The 25,142-nt window shown below is 41.7% G+C and overlaps 1 protein-coding gene and 1 non-coding gene across 2 annotated transcripts in view; both read left to right on the top strand.

Moving 5' to 3' along the window:
* Positions 1–4,095: 4,095 nt before the first annotated feature.
* The window catches only part of arvcfb (ARVCF delta catenin family member b), a gene marked incomplete in the record, with an annotated part of 179,365 nt that continues 158,318 nt past the window's right edge, over positions 4,096–25,142 (top strand). Inside the window, 1 exon segment of the mRNA XM_037681242.1 lies at positions 4,096–4,314. Within this exon segment, the coding sequence (XP_037537170.1) occupies positions 4,294–4,314 (21 nt within the window).
* LOC119414151 lies at positions 21,395–21,558 on the top strand. Its single transcript, XR_005186994.1, has one exon. It is a non-coding gene; the product is annotated as a U1 spliceosomal RNA (small nuclear RNA).

The raw sequence follows: 25,142 nt of genomic DNA, 5'->3' as shown, positions 1-25,142 counted from the left end.
CCTCTCTTGTTAAATCATTACCATTCCTATCTTTAACAAGCCTAACCTGCTGTACATCCTTTCCAACCTGATCCTTCTGTCTCACCCTCTTTAGTGTCCAGCCTCCCATACAACTCATCATACACCTGCTTTGCCTTTGCCACCTCCCTCTTTGCTCTACATTGCATCTCCTTATATTCCTGTCTCCTCTCTTCAGTCCTTTCACTGTCATATTTCTTCTTGGCTAACCTCTTTATTTGAATAGCTTCTTGCCACCCAGAGCGTTTAACAGCTCCTCTCTGAATTTCTCACAATATTATTCCTCCTTCAGCTTCCATCATTTGGTCTTCTTCTCTAACTTTACTCTTTTTCTCTTCTTCACAACAACAGTCATTCTACACACAACCATCCAATGCTGTCTGGCCACACTCTCCCCTGCCACAACCTTACGTCCCTGATCTCCCTCAGGTTTCCTCTTCTACACAGAATGTAGTCTACCTGTGTACTCCTACCTTCACTTTTATATGTCACTCTGTGTTCCTCCTTCTTTTTGAAATAAGTGTTGAATACAACCATTTCCATTTTCTTGGCAGAATCCACCACCATCTCTCTTTCCTGGTTTCTTTCCTTGGCACCAAACCTACCCATCACTTCCTCATCCCTTCTGTTTCCTTCACCAACATGCCCATTCAAGTCTGCTCTTATCCCCACTCTTTCCTCTCTGGGAATACTCTTTATCACTTCATTCATATCCTTCCAAAATGTATCTTTCTCCTCTCCATCACATCCAACCTGTGGAGCATAACCACTGACATGTAGCATCAGACCTTCTGCTTCTATCTTCAGACACATCACCCTATCTGACACTCTTTTCACCTCTACTACTTTCAACTCCTCCTTCAGGACCACCCTTACTCCATTTCTCTTTCTATCCACAACATGGAAAAGCATTTAAACCTGTGGTGGGCAAACTTTCAGATTCACGGGCCACACTGAGTTCTAAAATTGGAGCGAAGGGCCGGGCCAGAAACAGATAGATGGAGTGTTTGTGTGATGTTACACCACAGCGCAATAACAGCCACCGGGACGCTATTAATTATGGGTGATTCCACCTTCTGCACCATTCAAGCAGCCACTAAGTCAGGATTATATGATAGAACAGTGATTTTATTTACAATAGTGAAATTATTGACTTTGTGGAGTCTTACCAACTTCAGGCCGAAACAACAAACAAAACAAACCACTGTATTTTCTCTTACCTGAAGAAAAATAAACTAATCAAACCACAAGTCTCTTACCTCACTATGGTAAATGGTCTGTACTTATATAGCGCCTTTCTATCTAATCAAGATACTCAAAGCGCTTTACACTACAATCTGTGCCTCATTTACCCATTCATACAGCACTCTACTAGATCTCTACAAAGCTAATTGAACAAATCATTCTAAAGAGACTAATCAGAGCTTTATCACATTCATTCACCGATGGGACACACATTGGAGGCGATGAGGGGTTCAGTGTCTTGCCCTTGGACACTTCGGCATGTGACTGCTGGTGGATTCGAACCCCCAACTCTTGCATTGAAGGACGACTGCTCTAACCACTCAGCCACAGCCGCCCCACTATGCTAATGGAATACAGAAGAAAAATCAAAATAAAGTGGCAGCTCACCTCCACAAACTCTTCACAAAACTTTTTACAACTACAGGATCTAAAGTTGATGACAGGTCAGCTGTGGCAGTTTGGGAATGGAAGCAGACATCATCTTCCTGCAGCTCCTCTATGCAGCATCACAACAGAGTATCTGGACAATAATTCACACATTTTTGCCTTTCACATTTTTTAGGGGGATAATTCACACACAATAGCAATTTCACACACGCACACACAAAGCATGACTTACAGTGATTCTTGATGCAGTGAAGAAAAATAACATCCTGGTCAAGGTTTTCCTCTTTCAGTTTATCCTGGATTCTTGTCAGCAGCCTGACGTGTTTTCCTCTTAAATTTGGTGATCTGTCCGTTGTGACATTGTCCACTTTACTCCACAGAAGCTTCATTCTCTCATGACAGCAGATGGTGATAAAAATCCTCTCTTTGTGTTTTTCCTTTCAGAGACTCCAGGGTCAAAAACACCTCCATTATCTTAAAACTGTTGTTAATCCCGCAGATAAAAATTAGGAGCTGATCTGTGTCCTTTATTACTTTCCTCCAGTAAACCATAACTTAAAGGACTCTTCCTTTTAGCTTATTTTGCTGGCTATATCTTCAAAAATCAGTTCCACAAGGCGAGTCACAGTCCTGCGTCATAAGCTGATTTTTTTTCTAACTTGTCTTGGCCCTCCAGACACAATAGACCTGCCCTGTTTTTACCAAGCTTTCTTTAAAAAAAAAATTGCCTTCGGAGAAAGGCTTGCTAGCATAGTTAGCATTTAGCAAAGTGTACTCTTTGAAAACCGCGACAATTTCTTGGCATAAAACTGCCTTTGATTGGACCTCAGTGAAACTATATGTTGTGGGCCATTCCATATTAAACACTCGGCACTCAATGTACCCTTTTCTTTTGCTTGATAAACTTGTTTTTACAGACGAGTTCGTAGGGCAACGTAAAAATAAAAGTGTAGAAGTAGAAATTACTTCTTCTCTACTGTTACTTTGCCTTTAATACACGCCAGTGTCTGTAGTGCGCCTCTACTGGGGAAATTTGGGAACTACAGGTAAAACTACACCAGCTTTTTTTCCTTTTAAATTCAGTTTTTTCAATATAATTAGGACCAGTGGCGATTTTAACCTCTTTTTGGGGGTGCTTAAGCACCTCTGCATTTTAACTCATCATCCCTGAAAATAAAGTAAAATAAATAAATAAATTTAATTGTCCAAATTTTGGACAATTTCGGCAGTCCAATTAAAAAGCCCAATGGGCCGGAGTTTACCCATGCCTGGTTTAAACCCAGCTCCAATGCTGCAAGTCTTGCTTCCCTTCCACTTTGTCTCTTGGTCGCATAAAACATCTACCTTCCTTCTCTGCATCATGTCAGCCAGCTCTCTACCTTTGTCTGTCATTGTCCCCACATTTAGAGTTGCAAACCTCAGTCCTACATTCTTGACTTTTCTCTTCTCCCTCAGTCTCCTGACACATGCTCCTCGTGGTCTTTGACTAACAGAGGCACAATTTCCGCCGGCACCCTGTTTGTCAATAGAACCGGTGGCGGTCATTGTAAATCCGGACCTCAACCAATCTGGTACGGTTTTGCTTTGATGAACTCACATTATAGTTTTTGCAATAAAGTGTTTCACATCAGATGCCCTTCCTGACACAACCCTCACCATTTACCCGGGCTTGGGACCAGCCCAAGAGATACACTGGCTTGTGCGCCCTAGTGGCTGGTTTAGTGAATATTCCCATACAAATACTTCCCATACTTTTTTGGATTTTTCTACCTGGATTATTGAGCATGCATCAGGATATTCCCATACAAAGATGAAATTTGTGCTCTGCATTTGAACCAGCACACATAGATACACCCAGTAGCTGCCTGGAAACCAGTTGGAGATTAGGTGTCTTGCTCAAGGAGACCACAATGTATGGGCATTGCAAGGAGTTGAACTTGTGACTTTCTGGTCCAAAGTTGACTGCCCTACCACTGCTCCACAGGTGCCCCAGCCAGATTTGATGTTAGGTTGGTGCAACAGCATTATTGCTTGCTGGAACAAAACATTCATGGCCAACAACATTTTTTTTTAATCAGATCAGCCTATGTTATAAAATTGCCGAAAGATGAGGACAACACCGTTACATGCAACATTTCATATTTAAACAAGCTCAGTTCAATAACTAACTTAAATTTAGAGCTTTGCTTATTAATAGGTTATTTAGTATTTTATTTGCAACCAATCATCACACTGTCAGGCACAAATTAGTACCAAGAAGTACCCATTATTAATTTTATGACCTCAATAAATGAATGTGATTGGTTGCAGTGAGCACAAACGATTAACCAGCCATGAAAAAGTTGTCAACACAAAATGTTTGCGTTCTTGCGCGAACGTCCGTGATCGTTTTATTTTGAAAGAGCAGCGCAGACTTCCTGTTCGTGCGCTAGCTAACACGCGCTAGCTCGACGCAGCAGCGCGGAGGATGAGCTGCTGCCTCCGCGCGCACAGAGGGACAACTCAGCGTAAACACTCACGGACAACGTGAAGAGAGGAGTGGAGGGAGAGGGCAACTTTTACTGAGAGGACACAGACACCGCTCGTTTCCTCTGGAGAGTTTATTTGTTTGTTCGGGAACAAAGGGGTGATTTTTGGACCATCATGCCCGCTGAGGTGAAACAGGTTAGTGCTGCTGCTCCTGTCGGGGCTCTGCTCCCCGGTTCTTCACTGACTCCTCTAGTCTTTGCCTCTTAATTGACTCGGAATGAGATGCGCTCCTCTTATTTATATCCGCAAGGCCAAGTTTTTGCGTTTCTGTTCGTCCTCATCCCTCAGTTAAATAGTGAACACGAGAAATGACGAGATTTAGGTTGATGGCGTGAAGCATAGGATGATCCATGCGTGATTAACACACACACTGGCCTCTTAAGTTGTTAATTCTTATAACACTGTTGTTGTTTTTCACTCCAAATGTCCACGGTGCTTGGTGATTCGTGAGTGTGAAGGCAGTGATGTGACTTCTGAGCGCCCTGACACGTTCACTGGCTCGCGCTGGTTGTGAGATTGACAAGCGGTGACGAGTTGAAACTTTTCCCTGATCGTTGACTGCAAGGCTCCGAATGAGCCCAGGCCACGATTTATTACCCAGGAACTGTTGTGGCGATTGTTAGAAAGACGTGTTACTTTCCTCTTTTGTGTTAAACTTGCACAGATACCGCAGGAATGTGTTTTTGCTAGCTATAGTGTGCGTGTGCGCGCGTGTGTCAGGGCATGGTGTGCACCCCTTGTTGGAAGCTTCTCTTGTGTTTTGAAGCACATCCACAGACATCTCGATGCTCTTTTGCTGCCAAGCTTGGCGACGCTGACGTGCACAAAAAAAGAACAGAGGATCTGAAAAGGATGAGAAAGGAAAACAAAACAAAAAAAAAGATTGAATAAGATCAACTTTGTGTGTTTTCGTCCGTCGGGGTGTAAGGAGTGGAATTATTGAGCCCCTGTGTGGTTGACAACAACAGTGCCAGCTCTCCACAATGACACTAGAACCGTCCACCCTGGGGCTGTGTAACCAAAAGAGCTGTGGTCATATAGAGAAGCAGATTTCTCCTCCCTCACCGTGTCTTTTCCCCCCCACACTTCCCGAGTTTTGCTAAAACTTTGAAGGCTTGACTCAAGTCGGTCAGATTAAAAGTGGGGCAGCGCATATAGTCTGTCACAATCCAGGCTCGAATCGGATAAGTGAGACCACAAGCACGTCAACAAGTTGGGAGTACGCCTTCCTTCAGCCGCACCCTGGAGTGGGTCAGGGAGGGTGACCCCTCGTGTCCATGACCCCTTCCCTGAGACCGAGATGGTTGGCGTGCTTTGTCCCAAGCCAGAACTGTGGCGTGACCTTTTCACCTTAGATGCACATTCTTCAGGCACCGTGTGTTCAAGCGCCCGCCTCTTCCAGAAATGCTTCGATGACACTGGTTTGTTGTTGCTTCCTCCGGTGAAGGCAGTCATGTGTTTACCTGATGTTTGTTCCTGTGCCTGCCTGCTAGCAATACATCACTCTTCACTATCTTTAATGAAGCATTCAAAAATTAATCATGGGACGTAAATCTTTAACTCATTTTCTTTTTTTTAAGCCAATTCGATGTAAGATGTCAGCCACAGGTATTGGTATACAACAGGTATTCATACCTTACAAAACACTAACATGGCTATTAACAACAAAGTCCATGCTCAATAATCCAGGTATACAATCCAACATTTTCCAGTCAGGTCATCTGGACAGTTTCTTTTTTTGTGCTGAAACATTTCACCTTGGATCCGGAAGGCTTCATCAGTCTCATCAGTCAGTTTTCAACCAGTTTGACAAGACTGTCAACAAGGAAGAGGGCCGGCAATGGAGGAGGGGGCGTTCCAAACAGACCATCTTATCACAAGCAGAACTGGTTTGTTCCACTTTGGAGTAAGCTGTTGGGGAAGAATCAGTTTTGTGTTGTGTGTTTCCTCGACTGATGAAGCCTTCTGGATCGAAGGCGAAACATTTCAGCACAAAAAAAGAAACTGTCCAGATGACCTGACTGAAAAATGTTAAAATGGTTATTATTTTACTTTGACAGATTTTGTTCCAAACTGCGATTGCGGCTGAGAATCTTTTACAAACCATACTCCGTGTGCTTTAGCAATAAATACAATAAAACAAAGCTTTAGCAAGAACTGCTGGTGTTAACCAAGTTTGTCTGTTAGCAAGATGTCTTTCGAACCACTGAAAGGGTTTTAGTGAAACTTTAAGAAAGTTGTGGATGGTTGATATTTTACTACTGATTAACTTTTGGAATCAGTCCAATTTAAGATGGCCACCACAGCTGATCTAAAAAAAAGCGACTACAGCTCAGTCTAGTTTACAGCTCTTGAGTTAAAGTTGATGTGGAGTTACACCTCAATCATTTCTATATGAGATAAGTCAGTTTCAGACTCTGACGTGGAAGACAGTGGGTGATATGCAGCATATCCTTCAACACTAGGCCTTTCTTTTTTTACTCTTGTGCTTTAAAAACTAAAAAGAATCGAGAGCTGAATGTGTGAATTATTTTTTCCAAGCTTACTTTCTCAGCAGTAATGGATTCCCTTAAGGTTTCTAGTGTTTTTGTTTTAATATCAGTTGTGCTAATCAGAACAGTTATAACAAGGGAAATGAGACAAACCCGCTCTGCCTTGACCTCTTCCTAATGCTGCAGTCGAGCTTAGATTAAATTAGTTTTTAGCCCTCTGAAGATTACTGGATAGCCCACAATTAGAGGGGGAGTCTGCACCAGACAGAGTTAAAAATAAAGTGGCCTTCATTTGAGAGCTGCACCGGCAGGGTAGGGCCCGAATCCTCCGAATTTAGTTGCAGAGACCGGTAGCGCATTTGGTTCATGAAAAATAGAAGAACAGATTTGCCATGAAGGAGAAAAGAAAACATTATGAATAATCCAGTAGTCGTCATCTTGCCAAGGCCTCGCAAACCCTGACTTTACTTTTTCTCTGCGAGAACACCCGTCTGAATAACAAAATAATTCATCTGTGATTCAGCCCCAGACTAAAGGAGGTCTTGTCTACAGGCGGCGAGTTCCTGCCAGATTCCTGACAGCAAGCAGGGGTTTCAGATGCAGCTATACTGAGCGCTCTCCCCCCTCCTTTCCAACGCTGTTTGATTTCTTACCGAAATTAAAAAGCTGTCAGACTTTTTTTTTTCTGCGGGGGTGTTTTTGTATGACACCTCAAAGGTCCTTGCTTGTCTTTTTCCATTCCTTTCCTTAGGCTCCCCCCTTGTGTGACTGCAGAAAACGATGCACAAATCAATATTTCAAGACATGTAGAGCCCGAGGAGTGCCGTTGTCTGGGGAGGTTAGGTCAGACAAGAATAATGCCAATGACCGGAAACATATCAGCATTTAACTGGGTTTATCAATGCACAGGGGGGGGGTGCACATGCATGACTGCTGTTGTGTTTGGAAGACGAGAGGTTTGATCATATGGTGCTGTGTACCCATTGAGTGGTTACAGCAGATGGCTGTCCTGTCACACAGCCTGTCCATAGCTTCCATGTTTTCCATACATTGTGTAGGAGTGAGAATCTTTAGACTCCCCACAAATCGATTTGATTACGATTTGGAGGACTTAAATGGATAAAAAATATAAACACCTATATGAATTCATCTCAGTGCATTCATAATCGCACTTCTAACAATTCAATTCAATTCAAAAATACTTTATTAATCCCAGAGGGAAATTATTTGTTGTTGTAACTCGTTATCCTCATTTCATTAAGAGATGTTATAGACGCTGATGGCTGTACGCAGGAAGGATCTCTTGTAAAGGTCCATCCCACAGTGGATCCTAAGAAACTGGCTGCAGATGCTGTCCGATCCGTCCACCCAGACTCGACTGGCTTCTCGATTCCTCCGGGCTGTAGGACCACCCGAATGCCGGGCAGAACTCCTGGCATTCAGGTGGTCCTACAGCCCGGAGCATAGAATCTCTGACCTAAACAACAAAACAAAATACTTTGTTGTACATTGCAGTAGAAAATATATTTTTATCTAAACAAGATTACGGAAATTAAATGACCACATGGAGTCAATATGCTGAGTACAGTGACAAAATGATGTGGCGTTGGATGTCTATCTTGCATCACATGTAAGAACTCATAAGGTTTTCACCACTTATTTGGTCCCATTGAGTGTGGGGACTGCTGTACAAGTATATCTGACTTAGTATCGTCATGTTCTGTTGTGGCTCTAAAGGATACAACATATGATGGTTTCTCATTGAGCTGCAACTTTTAGACAATAACTGACAACTTAAAATTCTGTGAAACTATGTAAGTTTTTAGTTGCACTGAGAATACTGACTGTTACAACCATGTGACCAGCTAGCCGTCTAGTTGTTTTACAAGGCCAGTATTTGAAAACAAGTCTATTTTCTTTTATATGTCTCAGAAAACTGTATTCTAAGTTGTACACAACAGTGTGTTCCCCACCTCCGCCCACATTATACCATACTGCAAATGTTTTGATACATTCTGGAGACTACCTCATGAATGCCGTTTGCCAACTGGTCGCCAACAGGCACAGCCCAATGAGACATTACTGTTAGAAGAGACATCAATAACTAGTTTTCCTTCTCTTCCAGGTAGAACAGTGTACACAGCTTCTATATGGTGTGGCTTTTCCGAACATATTTTTTTGTTTTTTAACATCATAGAAGCTGAAACACTGGCTTTCTATGCATAGAGTGCTGCTTGTGCATTGTGTAGTTGTTTTGTGCACGCCATGAGTTGCTGGGCTCTGCACTTTTGTACTTCAGAGATCTGCCTTTTGAAGGATATTACATGACATTAACATTCATTTTTGATGCATAAATCAATTCAGAATTGTTAATGTCTGCATTGTGATGCATTGAAAAATAGATTTTTAACCTCGACCCCTACCAAAGCGTGACTCTCACTAGGGGTGGGCGAGATGTTTCAAACATAATGTGATATTTAGAGCATTTTGACGATAACGATACATTTTGTGATATAACAAAAAAAAAAAGAAGAACAACAAAAACAGAAATCAGTTATAACAAAATTAACTTAACATGTTACTTTGCAGTATTATATAAAAAACAGTTAATTTTACTGCAATGACTTTATTTAGTAAAGTATTCAGTCTCACAGTATAAAAATAAAAATGATCCTTCTGTTATTTAGATTGAAAAAGTCTGCACAAAATATAGAACAGAAAAAAATCCACCACAAAAACTAAAGTGCAGGTGCAGTTCCCAAATAAGCTAAATAAATTGAAAGCTTAAGATCTGCATACATGTAACATACATCTTCTGCTTCACCCATCTTCCAAAGCATTGGCCACAGCTCCTCCTTCTTTTGCTCAATGCTAGATTTAGTTTTAAGTAACTTACGAAGGGGAAGCCAACTTCCTTCATATCTACGAAGAACCTCTCAGGAGCATTTGATGTATGTTCCAGTAGGAATGCGTTTAATAGTTTGATATCTTTGGAGTTTGTTGGAGAAAATGTCTCTCATTAACATTGCTTACCCATTGTTTACTTGGGTAGTGGGGGATCATACCCCACTGTCCATCCACAGGGAGGAGATAAATCAGGTCACTTCTTAAAGTTATCTAGGTATTCACCTTGATAACCTCTTAAACTGGAGTGACCTTGTTGACCATGTATGCTCGCGGTGACAGCAAAGGCTGTTTTTTCTTCATAGACTGAAGATGTTTGGTGTCAGTCAGAACATTATGTTTTTTTTTTACCAGGCAGTGATGGAGAGTGTTATCAGGTATGGGATGACGGCATGGTTCGGCAATCTTTCCACTCAGTCTAAATCTAAGTTGCAGCTCCTAGTACGGACTGCAATGAAGGTGTTGGGTAGGACCGAAAAGCTCTCCCTGCAGTCCATCTATGAGCAGTCTGTACTTAGGCAGGCATGTGGGGTATTGTTGGATCCGTTCCACATCCTGTATGTGGAATATGAGCTCTTGCCTTCCAGTAGAAGGTATAGAGTCCCAAATACTACCTAAACTGAACCATTTTAAATATTCTTTTGTGGCCACCTGCATCAAAATTTTGAATCAAAATTTTAAATAAATAATATGTTGAGGCCTGGAAGGTGTGCAAGAACTTTGGTGTTCTCTGTTGTTGTCTTTTAAACTGTTTGTTTTTAGCTGTTTATATGAATTGTCTGTGAATTTATTGTATGTTTGGGCAGATGCTACTATCCAATATACACCCCTGAGTCAATGACAAATTTCCCCAAGGAGACAATAAAGTACAGTCCTATTCTATTCTACAAAGTATACTATTCTATTCTATTCTATTCTATTCTATTATATTATATTCTATTCTATTCTACCCAAAATAATCACACTCAATGGAAAAAGATTTTTAACCGACATTTTACTTGCAAGGACCCATTCAATACGATAACATGATGCATAATAGTCATGGAACATGTGACAGAAATGAAAAGCCATGAGCCGCATCATCTTCTCGCTTTTATAATCCTCTCAGCTCAGCTGAGTTCAGAGTTTAGGAGGTGTCCGTGAGGCCAGCTGCAGCCTTCTTACCCATTGCTCCTTGTTAACCTAAACATATGGTCCATGGGCAGAGATAAGATGGTGCTTGGGAGACGGTTTCAGCTTGGTTTGGGCTTCTTCTTCTCAGGACAACGGGAAAGAATACTCTCAGCCATAGTAATAAAAACAGAGTTAACAAGATGCTGATATTTGTGTCTTGTCATTTTCAATAAAGTCTTTCTCTTCTGTATATCAGTTATTTAAAGACAAAGATAGATTATAATGATTTTACCAAGGTGTGTTCCTGTGTCTGTTACCAGAATACCTCATCTACCACTTCACAAATTTTAATGAAACTTGCAGAGTACTGGATATACTCTATATATAAAACACTTTATGCTCAGAATTATATTTGGCACAGCCAACTGACCTAAAACAAACAAACAAAAAAAAAAAACCCAAATTATATATAACTCAATCAGTTTAGCAAATATTGACCTAAAATTTAGTGTAGTAGTAGCTGAGTCATTCACATACATATCATTTTTACCAAAATGACTAAAACTCTGGCATGAAAGACAACAGGTGAAATGCATTCCTTGAATGTGTCCTAATTAATCAGTTAACACATTTACTGGTCAGTAGGTCAACTAATTGTAATTAGTTTTAACAAAATATAAGCCAAATGTTAATTAAAAAGCATATTAGCTTGTTTTTAAAATACTTATTTGAAATAAATCAATAAAATACGACATAGGACCCTCTGAGGGGGAAGTAAAATAAACTTCTATATGACTATGTACAAGTAATATTTGACCTTGACAGGTGTGCCTCTTCATAGTATATTCAACACTGTTCTTGATCTGCATGAGATGAACATGCCTCCAGGTTTTAGATGTTTAGCCTGAGGTTGTGTTTTCCGGAGGACCAGAGGTCCGTGTCTTTTCGTCCTTGACACCACAACCCCCCCCCCCCCACACACACACATTTCTTCCGCCCGTGCTTCTCTTCTGTCAGTCCAGAACCATTTGGCCAGCTGACATAATAGTGACCGATGCAGGCCCACACTCACTCACTCCCTCACTGTGTTCGACCACTTGGGAAGAACCGTAATGCTCTCTCAGCTTTCATCATCATGCTGATGGAATTAGAAAAAGGTGAGTGGCAGTAAATTGGAAGGCTGGAGCGTGGACTGCTAGAGATGGATGCCTCTGTCCTAATGCCTTTGGAAGCAGCAACAAGTAGGATAAGCAGTGCAATAAGAAGATGACAGCTTATTAGCTTACCAGATCTGTTGTTTTTACTTCTCAGCTCCTCAGTGCACCTATAATGAAAATTTGTGAAGATTGTGCTCACTGTAAAAGCCTGGATGCATATCAATTTTCATGCACAAATAGAACTATTTTCCACTCTTGTTAATGACTGTTTGGGCTACTGAGAGCTTTTTGTGCTGTACTGTGGCCAAATATAGAACAATCTCTAAAGGTGAGGTAAGGTAGAGGTATAGGGTCGGACAATACTTGCTTCAACACACTAACACACACACACACACACACATTCAGGAGCCCACAGAGGAACATCACTTGAATCTTTGGCTTTATTTACTCTGTTTTTGTCTGCAGGCTACAGACATGATACTCCCTGTTTATAAGGGAGTGGGATTCATGATTCCCCTAACTGTGGCCAATAAACACCTTCCTATCTTTGCTGCTGGAAGCCAACAACAGCTGTGTTTTCGATCGGGCAGATAAGGGAGCCGGTTGCCCCGGAGAGAGCAGAGGATGCTCTGACACTGTGATGGAGATGGATCAGACCACTGGGGGAAGCAGAAACTCATCACACTTTTAGTAAAGTTGTGATTGTACCTACTTCGTAGATGGAACTATTATAGCTCGCTGCCTATGATTAAAGGCAATAATGTTTTTGTTCATCTCTGTGTGTGGGGCCATCTGTTTCCAACATGGACCACTGAACAAATTTTATTGAAATGATCATAAAGGGATCTTTAAATGTAAATCTAACTGCTTAACTTTTGGATTCAGTTTAACTTATGATGGACACCACAGCAAATCAACATTAGCTGACACATAAATGGCAACAACAGTCATTTTTAGAGACATTAAGCTAAAATAGGATGTGATGGTAGCTGAGAGTTATTTAAGATTCAAACGCTTTATGGACATCTCACAGTATTGCATGAGATTGCTTCTAACATTACCAAAACCAAAACGGCTACAAGGGAGGAGGTGTGGTATTGCATGAGGAAATCTGGAGGGGCAGAGAAGTATGTTAGACTGGTACAGGACATGTTTGAGGACAGCAGGACAGTGGTGAGATGTTGCTGTAGCAGTGAGATAGCTACAAGGTGGAGGTGGGATGCATCAAGGATCGGCTCTGAGCCCCTTCTTGTTTGCTCTGGTGATGGACTGACTAACAGAAGAGGTCAGGCAGGAATCCCTGTGGACTACTATGTTTGCAGATGACATTGTGATCTGTGCTGAGAACAAGGAACAGGTGGAAGAGAACTTGGAGAAATGGAGGTATGTAATTGAAAGAAGAGGAATGAAAGTCAGCCGTACTAATACAGAGTACATGTGTGTGAATGAGAGGGAGGAGGTTGAACAGTGAGGCTACAAGAAGCAGAGTTCACAAATGACTTGGGGTCCACTGTCCAGGACAATGGGGAATGTGGTAAAGAAGTGAAAAAGAGAGTCCAGGCAGGATGGAGTGGATGGAGTGGATGGAGAAAAGTTTCAGGAGGGAATTGCGACAAAATAGTGTCAGCAAAGGTCAAAGGAAAAGTTTACAAGACAGTGGTGAGACCAGCTATGTTGTATGGTCTGGAGGCAGAGACATGGATAAAAAGACGGGAGACAGAACTGGAAGTGACAGAAATGAAGATGTGGAGGTTCACCTTAGGAGTGACAAGAATGGATAAGATTAGGAATGAGATCCTTAGAGGTACAGCACAGGTTGAACAACTGGGAAATAAAATTAGAGAGGCCAGACTGAGATGGTTTAGACATGTCCGGAGGAGGGACAGTGGGTATATTGGTAGAAGGATGTTAGAGATGCAGCTGCCAGGAAAAAGACAGAGGAGATATATGGATGCAGTTAGCGAGGACATGGAGGAAGTTGGAGTGAGGACAGAGGATGCAGAGGACAGAGTGGGATGGAGGAGGATGACTCGCTTTGAAGACCCCTGAAGAGAGAAAAGCTGAAAGAAGACCGAAACGGTTATAATGCATAATTTCTAAACACAATATGATCTTAGTTGAAAAGTCTTGCATGAAAGACACCAAGGAATGTTTTCAAGGAATGCTAGCTCTTGATTTATTTTGGTAGCATTTTACAATCCATATTATGGCCCAAGTTTGGTTCTTATAAAATCTGTTGCTCTTGTTGGGATTTTAAAGAGTCTGGTGAAGACGGAAAGTGTTTCCTATTTCAGACTGCCTTCAGGCCAACCTATCCAAGTTTAAAAGCAAAGTGTCTGTGCATTATTCAAGTGTGAGTGTTGTATATGTGTGTGTGTGCCTGCAGGAATCACAAGTGTTCTTGGTTTTGCTACCTGTGGTTTAAGTAGTAACACATGTGGGGGCATAATACCCTCATAAATTTTAAAGCCTGTGATTTATGACACTTTGAACTAGAAATAGCCGTTTTGGAGCTCCTCTACAATAGACTGAGGGGAAATTTGTCCCAACCAATTTTATATTGCATTATTAATAGTACAGATGGTATTTGTTCCTCAGGCGGTAAACACTTTTTATACTTAAAAACTGTACAACTGTGGACTTATTTTTATGAGTAAAACATAAAAGTGCATTAAGACTGCACAATGAAGAACTGCCAGCCATGATATTTAAGATGAACCGTTGGGTTCTGAGGCCTTGTTTTAAAATAACTGAGACCACAGTTATGTGAGGTTCCTAAAGGCTCCACCTCCTTTATCCTGCAGCTGAGGACCTCAATGAAGGGCCCCGAGGGGGAGGTCAAAGTCCTTTTAGAAAGCTTTCCTGAACCAGTAATACAAAAGCAAACATCACCCTATGTCTCTCTTTTTTAACCCCATCTGGTACCAGCTACATTTTACTGACCGTACATGAAGCATGGTCTGGGGAAGCAGGAGATGTCTCAAGCTCTTCTCACATGTTTAGTCTAGAACTTTCTTTTGAGTGATTAGCCCACTTCCTGTTGGGCTTGCCTGGAAGCAGGCAGGATGGCAGAGAGAGCATTGATCTTCCCTCATTGTACCATCTGTCTCAGACAGCCTTTCGGGATTAAAGATTTGCTCCGACAGCTTTTTAGCATGGCTTCGTCAGTGCTGATAGACCATTCATGCTAGGGTTGATTGATTGAAGTTAATATATCGGCCACTGGTGATTGGAGTCCATCTGGCTGTAGATTTATTTTTATTTAAGAACAACATTTTTCATTTTATTTTAGCTGGTGTATTTTTTCCTTTGAAAAATCTTGGCCTGTAAATGACCATACAAATCAATCCACACCTGATCTTGTGCAATCCACCTCTTCCATTTTTAGCAGTAATTTTAACATTCTGTCAGATGTTGGGCTCTGATCAAGATTATTATTTTTTTTCAAACTAGCAACACTTTTGGAGAAAAATAAATTGTATTAAACCATGACCAGTCAAGGTTCCTAACGGAACAGAAAATAATTTTATGTGGTGACACTTTTCTTTCTCTTCACCTCTTCCTCTGTGTGCTTTTGGTCCAAACAACACTGCAGCTTGTCAAGAATAAAAGTGGTTTCAAGACAGATTTTCTGCAAGTTTTAGCTTTGAAAATGACAATAAGAACATCATGTTTAAAGGTAACCATGTCGCCAGTGGTTCGTCATATCTCATGTAAATCATGTGGCTTTCACCTCAGCAAGAAGGTTGCAAGTTCAAAACCAGCTGCTGCCTTTCAGTGTGACGTTTGCATGATCCATCCATCCATCCATCCATCCATCCATCCATCCATCCATCCATCCATCCATCCATCCATCCATCCATCCATCCATCCATCCATCCATCCATCCATCCGTCCGTCCGTCCGTCCGTCCATCCATCCATCCATCCATCCATCCATCCATCCATCCATCCATCCATCCATCCATCCATCCATCCATCCTTCCATCCATCCATCCTCTTTCCCTACTTCTTCATTTCCATATCCAGCAGTCACTGTGAGAGGCAGGGGACACCCTGGACAGGTTGCAATTCCTTCACAAGGACACATAGAGACAAATGAGACAACCATTTGCACCTAGGGACAATTTAGAGTTACCAATTTTCCTAACATGCATGTTTTAGGTCTGTGGGAGGAAACTGGAGAGAATACATTTGTGGATTTTCTCCATGTTTTTTGGTTTCCTCCCACAAATAAAAAAACATGTATATTATCATGCCTACTAACGCTCAGTGCGACGTGTGTTGGGTATTTAAAGTGAGGACTGGTCATTACGGGCCACCGTTGATTAAAATGTGCTCATGGTCCGATACTTCATTACAATGCCACACTGAACCTCACTACACTCTGTGTAGCCAGCCCATGCCCGAGTTCAGAGAGAAAATATAAAAGAGAATGAGAGAGAAGGATGGAGAGAAAGTCCAAACCACTGTTAGATGACCAGCCGCGGGACCACAGTGGCCCCTGCTACACGCAGCCTCGTATTCAGCATCCGCCACTCTGGCCAAGAAAACTGCCAGCACACAAATATTATTCTGACCTGTGCAAGAGTTCAGCCAAACCAGAAACTGCCTCCAAAAACTGAAAGCCAAGCAAGTTTCTGGTATTTTCAGCTACACCGATCCTCCATACAGACGCTTTGTGAACAATTTTTCTTATTTTTTTCTTAAAAATAAATGTCTAGACACTGCTTCGGCTGCCATGTCCCATAATATATAATGGCACAGCATTGTTACACCTCTCCTCATAATCTCTCGATTTGTGTTCGGCTCGTTCCCAGAGGAGCTAGTGGTGAACAATGGAGTTGCCACATTCCACAGGCTTTTACTGTCTTAACTAATGAACCTCTACAGCATGCGTGGTCTGCACTGGCTGCTGGGGCTACACAAAAATACCATTGCACCCGCTCCTATTTAATTTGTTTGGAACGAGTTGGCTGTGAAGTGGAGCACGCTGCAGTGTTGATTTGTGCCAGCCAGGTCTGCAGATATGAAGGAACAGGTGACAGGCGTCCATGGAAGGTGCTGTTCTTAACACTCTGCGCTGGCTTGGATAGAGTACAACCTCGGCCCTGTGGCAGACTTTAGGAGCTGCCAGTTTCCTGTTACTCCAGCCAAGCAAGCTTTTAGTTGAGTTATAGAACATGGTATCTGTTTACTCTTTCCTGAAGGGAAGCAGCTGAAAGATGGAGAGAAGAAGTTGTGGAAGAATTTGGTCGCACTTCAGTAAGATCCACTTTAGACAAGCAATAAAACACATTTAGTTTCTGCTGTAAATGTTTCTACACATTTATAGAGAAATCACACCCAAGGGTAATCAAACAGAGAACAAACAAAATCAATTCTCTCACTTTTTCTCAATATTTGTATAGACACCATTCACTGGCTGATGAATGGGGAATTTTTGTAATATAGTAGCTTTGATGGGGTAAAAAAATTCTGCCTTTTTTAACTAAATTACAGTCAAAAATTGTCAGTCAAGGCCAGATGGTGTTGATCTGTTAGCAGGTGAACCTTATAATACCTTGTTTTCCAAAGTTTTTCAGCATATGTTTCAAAAAGACAGTTGCATAAAAAAATACAATCTTTGGAGTTCTGCTGACAAGCCTATGTAGACTATGTGGATTGAGGTAAAAATAAAACCATCTGTGAAGATTTAACTCAAAATGAGTTGTCTCTGTAACAAGTCCAGGTGCGTCGAAGCCCGTGTTTTTCTATTTGAATTGAAGCGGTCTGAATCTCACAAGAACACTCAGATGGGTATTTATTTCCCTATGGCTTTTTCCAAGTTGCTGTTGGTTACCAGACTGCTTTCCTGAATCTTATGAGATTCAAGGAGCTGTTCAGTTTAACACCCTCATTGGTCAGAGGCTGTACAAAGGCATGTTTTTTCTCTTTTGTACCTCCTCAGAGTTATAATGTGTGGATAAGAGTGCTATAAATCCTGCAAAGTCTCAAACTTAAGCAAGCAAGGCCTGTTGACACAGACTTTCTTGAATTCCCAATTTTTTTCTCATCATATTCTAGTACAGTTAAGAGAGCCCTAATCCAATCAAAACCACTCTTTGTGCTCTGTTTCTTTTGAATTGAGTCTGTGTAAATTGGGGGTGGGTTAAAGGAGTAGCCAGCTGCAGTCTGTTGTTCCGGCCACAACGGAACGCAGGGGGGTGGTGTTTCTGGGGTCATGAAGCAGCCACATTCCAAACATATTGTCAGACGGGAACAAATCAGTGTTGGAGTATTCCAGCTCTAAGCATTCATCCACATCCACTCTTTTCCATGTACCACTTCTCCTCAGCCCCTTAAGCTCAATGGGGCTCACACACTGTTCTGATATGTGGCTGCTGGTTTCTGTAATATTTCAGCAGATTTCAGCTTTATTTCCCTCTTTGTGCGGCGCATAAACCTCACAGTCTGTCAAGTTTTGGAAAATCTGACAAAGTTCTCCTGTGTCCTGATCCTTCATCTTCTCAAATTGCTCGTCATGTGGCTTTAACTGTGTGCTTTATTATACCTGCATGAACTATCCACACAGACTGTACCTCAGATTCTGTTCTCGGATGGAAAAAATGAGGAAGGGAACAGATTACCTGCAGTTTTTAGTTATGTCCCCCCCCCCCCCCCCCCCCGCGCGTAATGTCAGTGTCATTATGTGCTTGTGTGCGGTAATTTTTTTCATTATCACACTGTTGACCTTCAAACAGAGGTTAAAAGCATGTTAGGAATTTTTTTTGGTCTCCTAACCCTATGTGTCATTTTTCACCACTTTTTGTTGTCTGTCCAAACAGGTCTCACTTGTAAATTAGTCTTTGAGGCTCAATGTGACTTATCTGTTTAAATAAAGGTTGAATGAATGTATTGGTCCATTATTGAAATCAGGGTTTAGACAAGAAGAAGCAGCCACGATGAGTCTGTATACAGGTCAGGGAATAAACTATTCTTTATAGGGTGTAAATGTGTGTTAACACTGGGGACCATGTGCAAGTGTTCTTAAAGTAATATTTAGTATCTCATTGGGCTGTGACTGTTGGAGATTTGGAGACTAGTTGGTGACTTAATTTTTTTTAAATTACAAGAAAATAGGCAAAATTGCAGTCACACTGAATGCTGTTTAAGGCAGTTTAGATAGTTTAAGCGTTGACAACTAAGAATGTTCGTCAATTTAACAAAAAATATATATATTTTATATGGAGCGAAAGGACTGCATGCCTTTGTGACTCACGCAAGGAAGTTGATACTCAAATATTGTAAGATTTTCTGGAGATTTCCTTATTAAAGCTGTTTGCCAACTAGTGTCAGCTCGGTAAGATACCACCGAAATGTTTAACTAAAAACAGCTTCAATGCTAAATTAAATATTGCTTATGCTGTCATTTTATACTTGGTAAATATATATATATATATTTTTTAATTTTAGGAGACAATCCAAACTTGTCCAACCAGTTAATGTCATGAATTAAAGCTCAAATGATTCATTAGTCCCATATTTTAAGCTGTGCCATAGTTTTACAAATGATCAATGTGCAAACAAGTCCATGTTCTGCTATATTAGAGAAGACAAATAGCCTGCAGGAGTCTTGCTTGAATTATTCCCACCAATCTCTTTGAAATATGGTTATTGCACCAACCCTGTGAGTTGGTTCCTAAATCTTTGGAAGTGATGAGAAGGGTATTGTGTCTCCTGCCATGTTGTGGTGTGGAAATCAAACTGGGAACGTGCACAGAAGCTCTGAAATTAAAGGCCTCCATCCACTCTGTGAATCTGAGGCTTGCAGGCAGCGGGGCTGGCATGATGTGTCTCTCAGTCCGGGCCTGCAGCGTCAACGCCACAAGCTGCTGCAGCACCTTACTCTGTCTCTGCGGCAAACAAGCTTCCTGTTTTCTTTTTCTTTTCTTTCTTTTCTTATTCCAGCAGACATTATAAAGTCTCCCTTTCGGCCAAATTATTTTCCTCCTCTGTTCAGCCACAGCTGTGCATATTAGGAAGTCCTGCTTTGAATATTCTCTATTTCAGTTTCTGTTTGATGCCAGTTTGTTGCATCTGATCGCAGAAGTTTGAAAGCCAAACTTGAGCACATTACAAATGCTTTTGTGCTTTAGAGTCTGGTGCAGGTGCTGCACAGAATAAAAAAAAAAATCGTGGCTCTTTTATGACTACATACAACTTCTCCTGGGATGCATCATGGCATTTAAAACCACTTTTCTTTGTTGTGTGCAGCGGCTGTGCTTGTTCACACAATGGATGCTCTTATGGAAGCTGCTATGTACAAATTCCTGTATATATTTGGCAGCGCTTGCGCACTTTGTTAGCGGCAGCACTGCGGCATTGTGCAACGAGTTTGTGAAGTGGGTCACCCTCTCTGCGGTGCTGAAACTCGTGCATGCTCCGAGGAGGATGTTTGAGCCAAGAGAAATCTTTCATGAGCGGTCTTCACTGTGACTACAGTCTTCTGTCCCACATGGACATGCAGGGGCTGGAGTGCTGCACGATACCTGCGTACTTGAATTATGTTTCCCTTGTGAGTTATTCTCAGACTCCTTCATCTATCTTTGCCATCAAAAGTTGGATGGGATTTATTCTGGTACTCCTCTTTGCTGTCAGAGTATTTGCTCAAGCGAACCTGGAATTAGAATAATATTTTTGGACCATCTACGAGCAGCATGAGCCAGTTGTGCAAGCAGCAGCGTCTTTGTAGTCAGTGTTATGTTTTGTTTACACACTTCTCTCAGATGATGTTCCATCTTTTGGCTTGAGGTTTCAGCTTGGCTACGCTGACTGATTAGTGTTGGGTCTGCTCGTGGATCTTTCTGTCATCCCTGGCAGGCAGAGCTCTCTTAATTGTTGCATGTCTCTGGAACGTGCCTCACTAATAGGGCTGTTGGACTTCCAATCAGTCAGTGCTGCGTTTTCTCTCTAATCTCCCTGCTTCAACAAGCAGAGCATCCCAGATGATGCAACAAAAACAGCCTCAGTGACGGTGTTACCAGGAGGCCATGGCCTGAAGAAACAATATCTCTTTCATGCATCTCAGACTGTCTGGTGTCAAACTGGGCTCCTGCAGTGATGATGATTTCATGGTAATATCTGTTGGGACTGTGTTTGCGGGTGTTGCTATGCTGGTCTGGTGCTTGAATAACAACATATTTGATTAAATGTGACAGCCGTGCACCCAGACAGCTACAGAGACTAATTTCTCAGACTGTGACAGAATACAGTAATTCATGCTGAATGAGTGAATCTGTTTTAATGTTAAGGTGGGAGGGGTGGGGATGGGGTTTTGTTGATGCCTCTACTGATGCTGCTTTATCTTATCCACCAATCCTCTTCAACATAACTGAGCACTCACACAAGCTAGAGGTCCTGTATAGGGATCAGGAATGGTGAGGCTTTTCCTGTTAAACTTCAAAGATTTGCACAACATAATATCATCTTCCATTTCCTGAACTGAATGTGGATTTAACTGGGAAAGCCATTATCCACTGGTTTAGAAGATTACCCCTCAAGTGCTGAGGTGATTACCTGGCTGGGAAGATACCATGATCTTGCTGGTGGTTCACCCAGGGTGAGGCTCAGCCATTGCACTCCGGTTGCGCTGACCCCTGTGAATTCCCTAAATGTGGGAATCTCGACTGCATAATTTCTGGTAGTGGGGGTCTGCGTTCTCGCTCTCCCCTGATTTTTTTTTTTTAGGGGGCCGAGATGGGGTAGAGGCAGGGCAGCTGACTCAGGACCCGAAAGTCCCAGGTTCGATCCCCAGCCATTACCACATGTCGTGGTGTCTCTGAGCAAGCCACCTAATCCCCAATTGCACCCCGGGTGCTTATAGCTGCCCACTGCTCCGCCTGGGTGTATCCCAGGTGCGATGGGTTAACTGCAGACTAATTTTGCCATTATGGGAACATACAATGATGACGACACATAGCACTTGCTATTATGATTAAACTGGAACATCAGTGGTCTAATACCTCGTGATTCATGGGGCCTACTCCTGTCCATTCCTCTTACCTATTTTACAAACCAGTCGGTGCAGCTAATGAGAGGACACTTAACCAGCCAGACTAAAATAAGGACTATCTGACTCCATGCTACTGGACTTTTCAGTTGCTTAAGCTTTGATTTTGGCATTGGGACAAGTGCTGAAACTCTTGGCATGGAAGACATGAAAGACCTCTAACAGGTGGAGATGTGAGCACCTTGTCACCATATGGGAATTGGAATTCCATGGAATTGCACTCTAATCTCCACAACATGTTAGGAATCTGAAGGTCTTGTATTTTTTGAAGACATTCCATCCACCGTGCGACTTCTTTTTGCAGACTCCCTGTAAAAAGAACCTACAGAGTTCATGTAGTTAGGTTTTGAAGTAAGGACTATTTTTCTGTATGTGTAGCATTTTCTAGCCTTCAGTTGTTCGCAAAGTTTGAAAAAAGCTGTTAAGAAGGTCATCTCTGTGCAGGTTGTTTGTGAGCAGATGTAGAGAGGAGTTGCAACTGATGCAATTTCTGTTTTGTGACCAATGATGAGAACGTGTCCCCTGGGCTGGAGTAGAGTAGTTACGTTTCAGCTACCACTGCCTTGTTCCTGTGGTGCGTTGAAGCAGTCCAGTAGCTTTTGTATTGTTCAGGGAGGTCCAGTGCAGACTTGCTAAATGGCTGCTGGTGATTCATGACTGTCTGCTTCCCAGACTGAGCGATGTCCTCATTTCCCAGTTTGTGACAGGAAATTTACTGAACAAATTACATTCAGTTCTGTTCAAGTTCACATATTGATCAAAAGGTAGTTTAAACTGTTTGATTCTTTTTATTCTCTTCATACTTTAGTCATTGCTAAAACATTTTCAGTTCAGGGTTTATTTGACTCATTTCAGTTGTGAGTTTTGAGTTTTCATTCTGCTAGAAAAATAAACAGTGTCTGCGTTCCCATGAAGGAGGCAGATATGGCTTCAGTTGTGCAAGTGAGAACCAACAGTTTACATCACACAGCATCACTCTTGCTGTGTGATGTTGTTGTTTGTGTGGGCATCAAATCTGGGAGAAAGACTTCTCACAGTTGTTTCTGAGGCTTGTGGGGTGAGGGTCTGTTGGCTTCTTCTTATTTAACATAAGCTAGGAATAATCATTGAGTCATGATTTTATAGGCTATACTTTTTTGTAGTTTTCTGAATCGTGCGTTTTGTTTTGTGCATCTTTTATTTGCACCCTTGAATTCTATAATCTGAAATAGGCCCCTGTTTGATACACTCCACAGGTTTAGTTGAAGACTTTAGCTATCATGTCTTTTTGGCCTTTATTTACTGATTCGTTCACCAAAAACAGTTTTCATTTTGAGATATTGCCTTGTTTCTTCCTGAGGCCAGTGGATTAATGGGTTTTGGTTGTGGGATTCCTCTCTTCTCATTGGACCATTTGCTGAACTCTCACTGGGGCAGGCAACAATAGACCATTTAAACCATTCACCGTGATTGGGACTTTCCAGCAAGCAGCTGAGCTGTCTGCAGCACTTTAGCGGCTTGAAAAAAAAAAATCTGCTGTGACTGAGAAGAAAATCAACCCCAAAACTGTGACGTGTCCAAAGTAAGATTAAGATTATTGGATGGGTCCTGCTTGTTATCTTTTCTGCTGTCTGGAACAAATGTGTCTGAGCTAGACATATATGTCATATGTCTCTGTCTCATCCTTTTTTGGTCAAGTCTCAATGAATAGAAGGTTCATCCAGAACAATTTTAATATATTTCCTTTTCTTTATAAAATTGTTTGTTCGATCTACTGAGCTCGTTGCTCGGCCAGTGTAAGTTCACAGGTGGTTGAAGTCAACATGTTCTTCTGATACTCGGGGTACAGGTAGTATTCATTCAATTCATTCAACCTTTATTTAGACAGGTAAATCCCAGTGAGCCTCGAAGACTCATTTACAAGAGAGACCTGTGTATCTCACTGAGCTGTGAATGTTAGCAACTAATTAACAATTGGCAATCACAAGGTAGTCTCCAAAATGTTTGCAGGAGTTCTCAGTTTCCTCAATCGAATGGCAAAGGTGTGCAAACTTGTCACTTGAGCTTCTAACATGTTCAAAACGTTTGTGCAACAAAATTCCTCTCACAATGGTCAGTCGCCAAACGTGTTTCGAACTACTCTCAATTTTGTCACAGCTATCTTCAACCCATCTCAAGAGTGGACACCTGCACAGGAGCTCACTTCTTATCGAAAACATCAGAGGCAATTGTCAAGGCCTAAAAATCATACTGATTAAAAATTATTTAAAAATGATTCAGATCAGCTTATAATTATTTCTAAAATGCACTCCTGTCAGTGTATTAGCCAAATATTAAGAAAATGGGTGTGGGATGTGTCGTGCTTTGGGGTGCATCGTTAGTGGTATTCAAGGGCTGAAGTAACGTATTTTCCGCTGTACCTGTTGCACCGCCCTATAAGTCGCATCAGTCCATATTTGTCTAATAAAGTGGAAAAATCCATAAATATGTCGCTTCACCGTATACGTCGCATCTATTATGCATCACCGCTGACGCGTCATGTTTGTTACGCGTCACCGCTGACAACCCGGAAACATGGGCCGGTGTTGTGTCAAAAATCGATGGGCTGCCAAATGGCGGCCGCAGTAGTGTATATAAGAGGACTTGAACAATAATTTAACAAGATTAACACTTAAAAATAATTATTTGTTTGCCTGAAATTATAGTAAAGGTGTGTCTCAGTTGAACTTTTACTTAATAAATGCACGGCTTTGGCTGAGTGGTTAGAACAGTCATCCTCCAATGCGAGAGTTGGGGGTTCGAATCCACCAGTAGTCACATGCTGAAGTGTCCCTGGGCAAGACACTGAACCCCTCATAGCCTCTGATGTGTGTCCCATCAGTGTATGAATGTGAGCTAAAGCTCTGATTAGTCTCATTAGAATGATTTGTTCAATTAGCTTCGTATAGATCTAGTAGAGTGCTGTATGAATGGGTAAATGAGGACACCGATTGTAGTGTAAAGAGCTTTGAGTGTCTTGAAATAAGATAGAAAGGCGCTACATAAGTACAGTCCATTTACCATTTACTTCAGTGGTCAAATTAGCTGCATTTTGCCGGGGTGGCGCAGCGAAATGAAGCTGATTTGACGGTTGCTCCAGGCAGATGACAGTGTCAGGCTGTGGCAAGCCGATTGTCGCTTCGGCATATAAATCTAATAACATAGAAGTTCTAAAATAATTAAAAATAACAAAAAAGGTTGAATCATGTCATCTGGACTTCGTTTTTTT

The sequence above is a fragment of the Nematolebias whitei genome, chromosome 8, assembly GCF_014905685.2.
Source record: "Nematolebias whitei isolate Nwh7 chromosome 8, NemWhi1, whole genome shotgun sequence".
NCBI lineage: Eukaryota > Metazoa > Chordata > Actinopteri > Cyprinodontiformes > Rivulidae > Nematolebias > Nematolebias whitei.
Note: the sequence above shows the minus strand (reverse complement) of the source record. Positions and strands in the feature narration are given on the sequence as shown.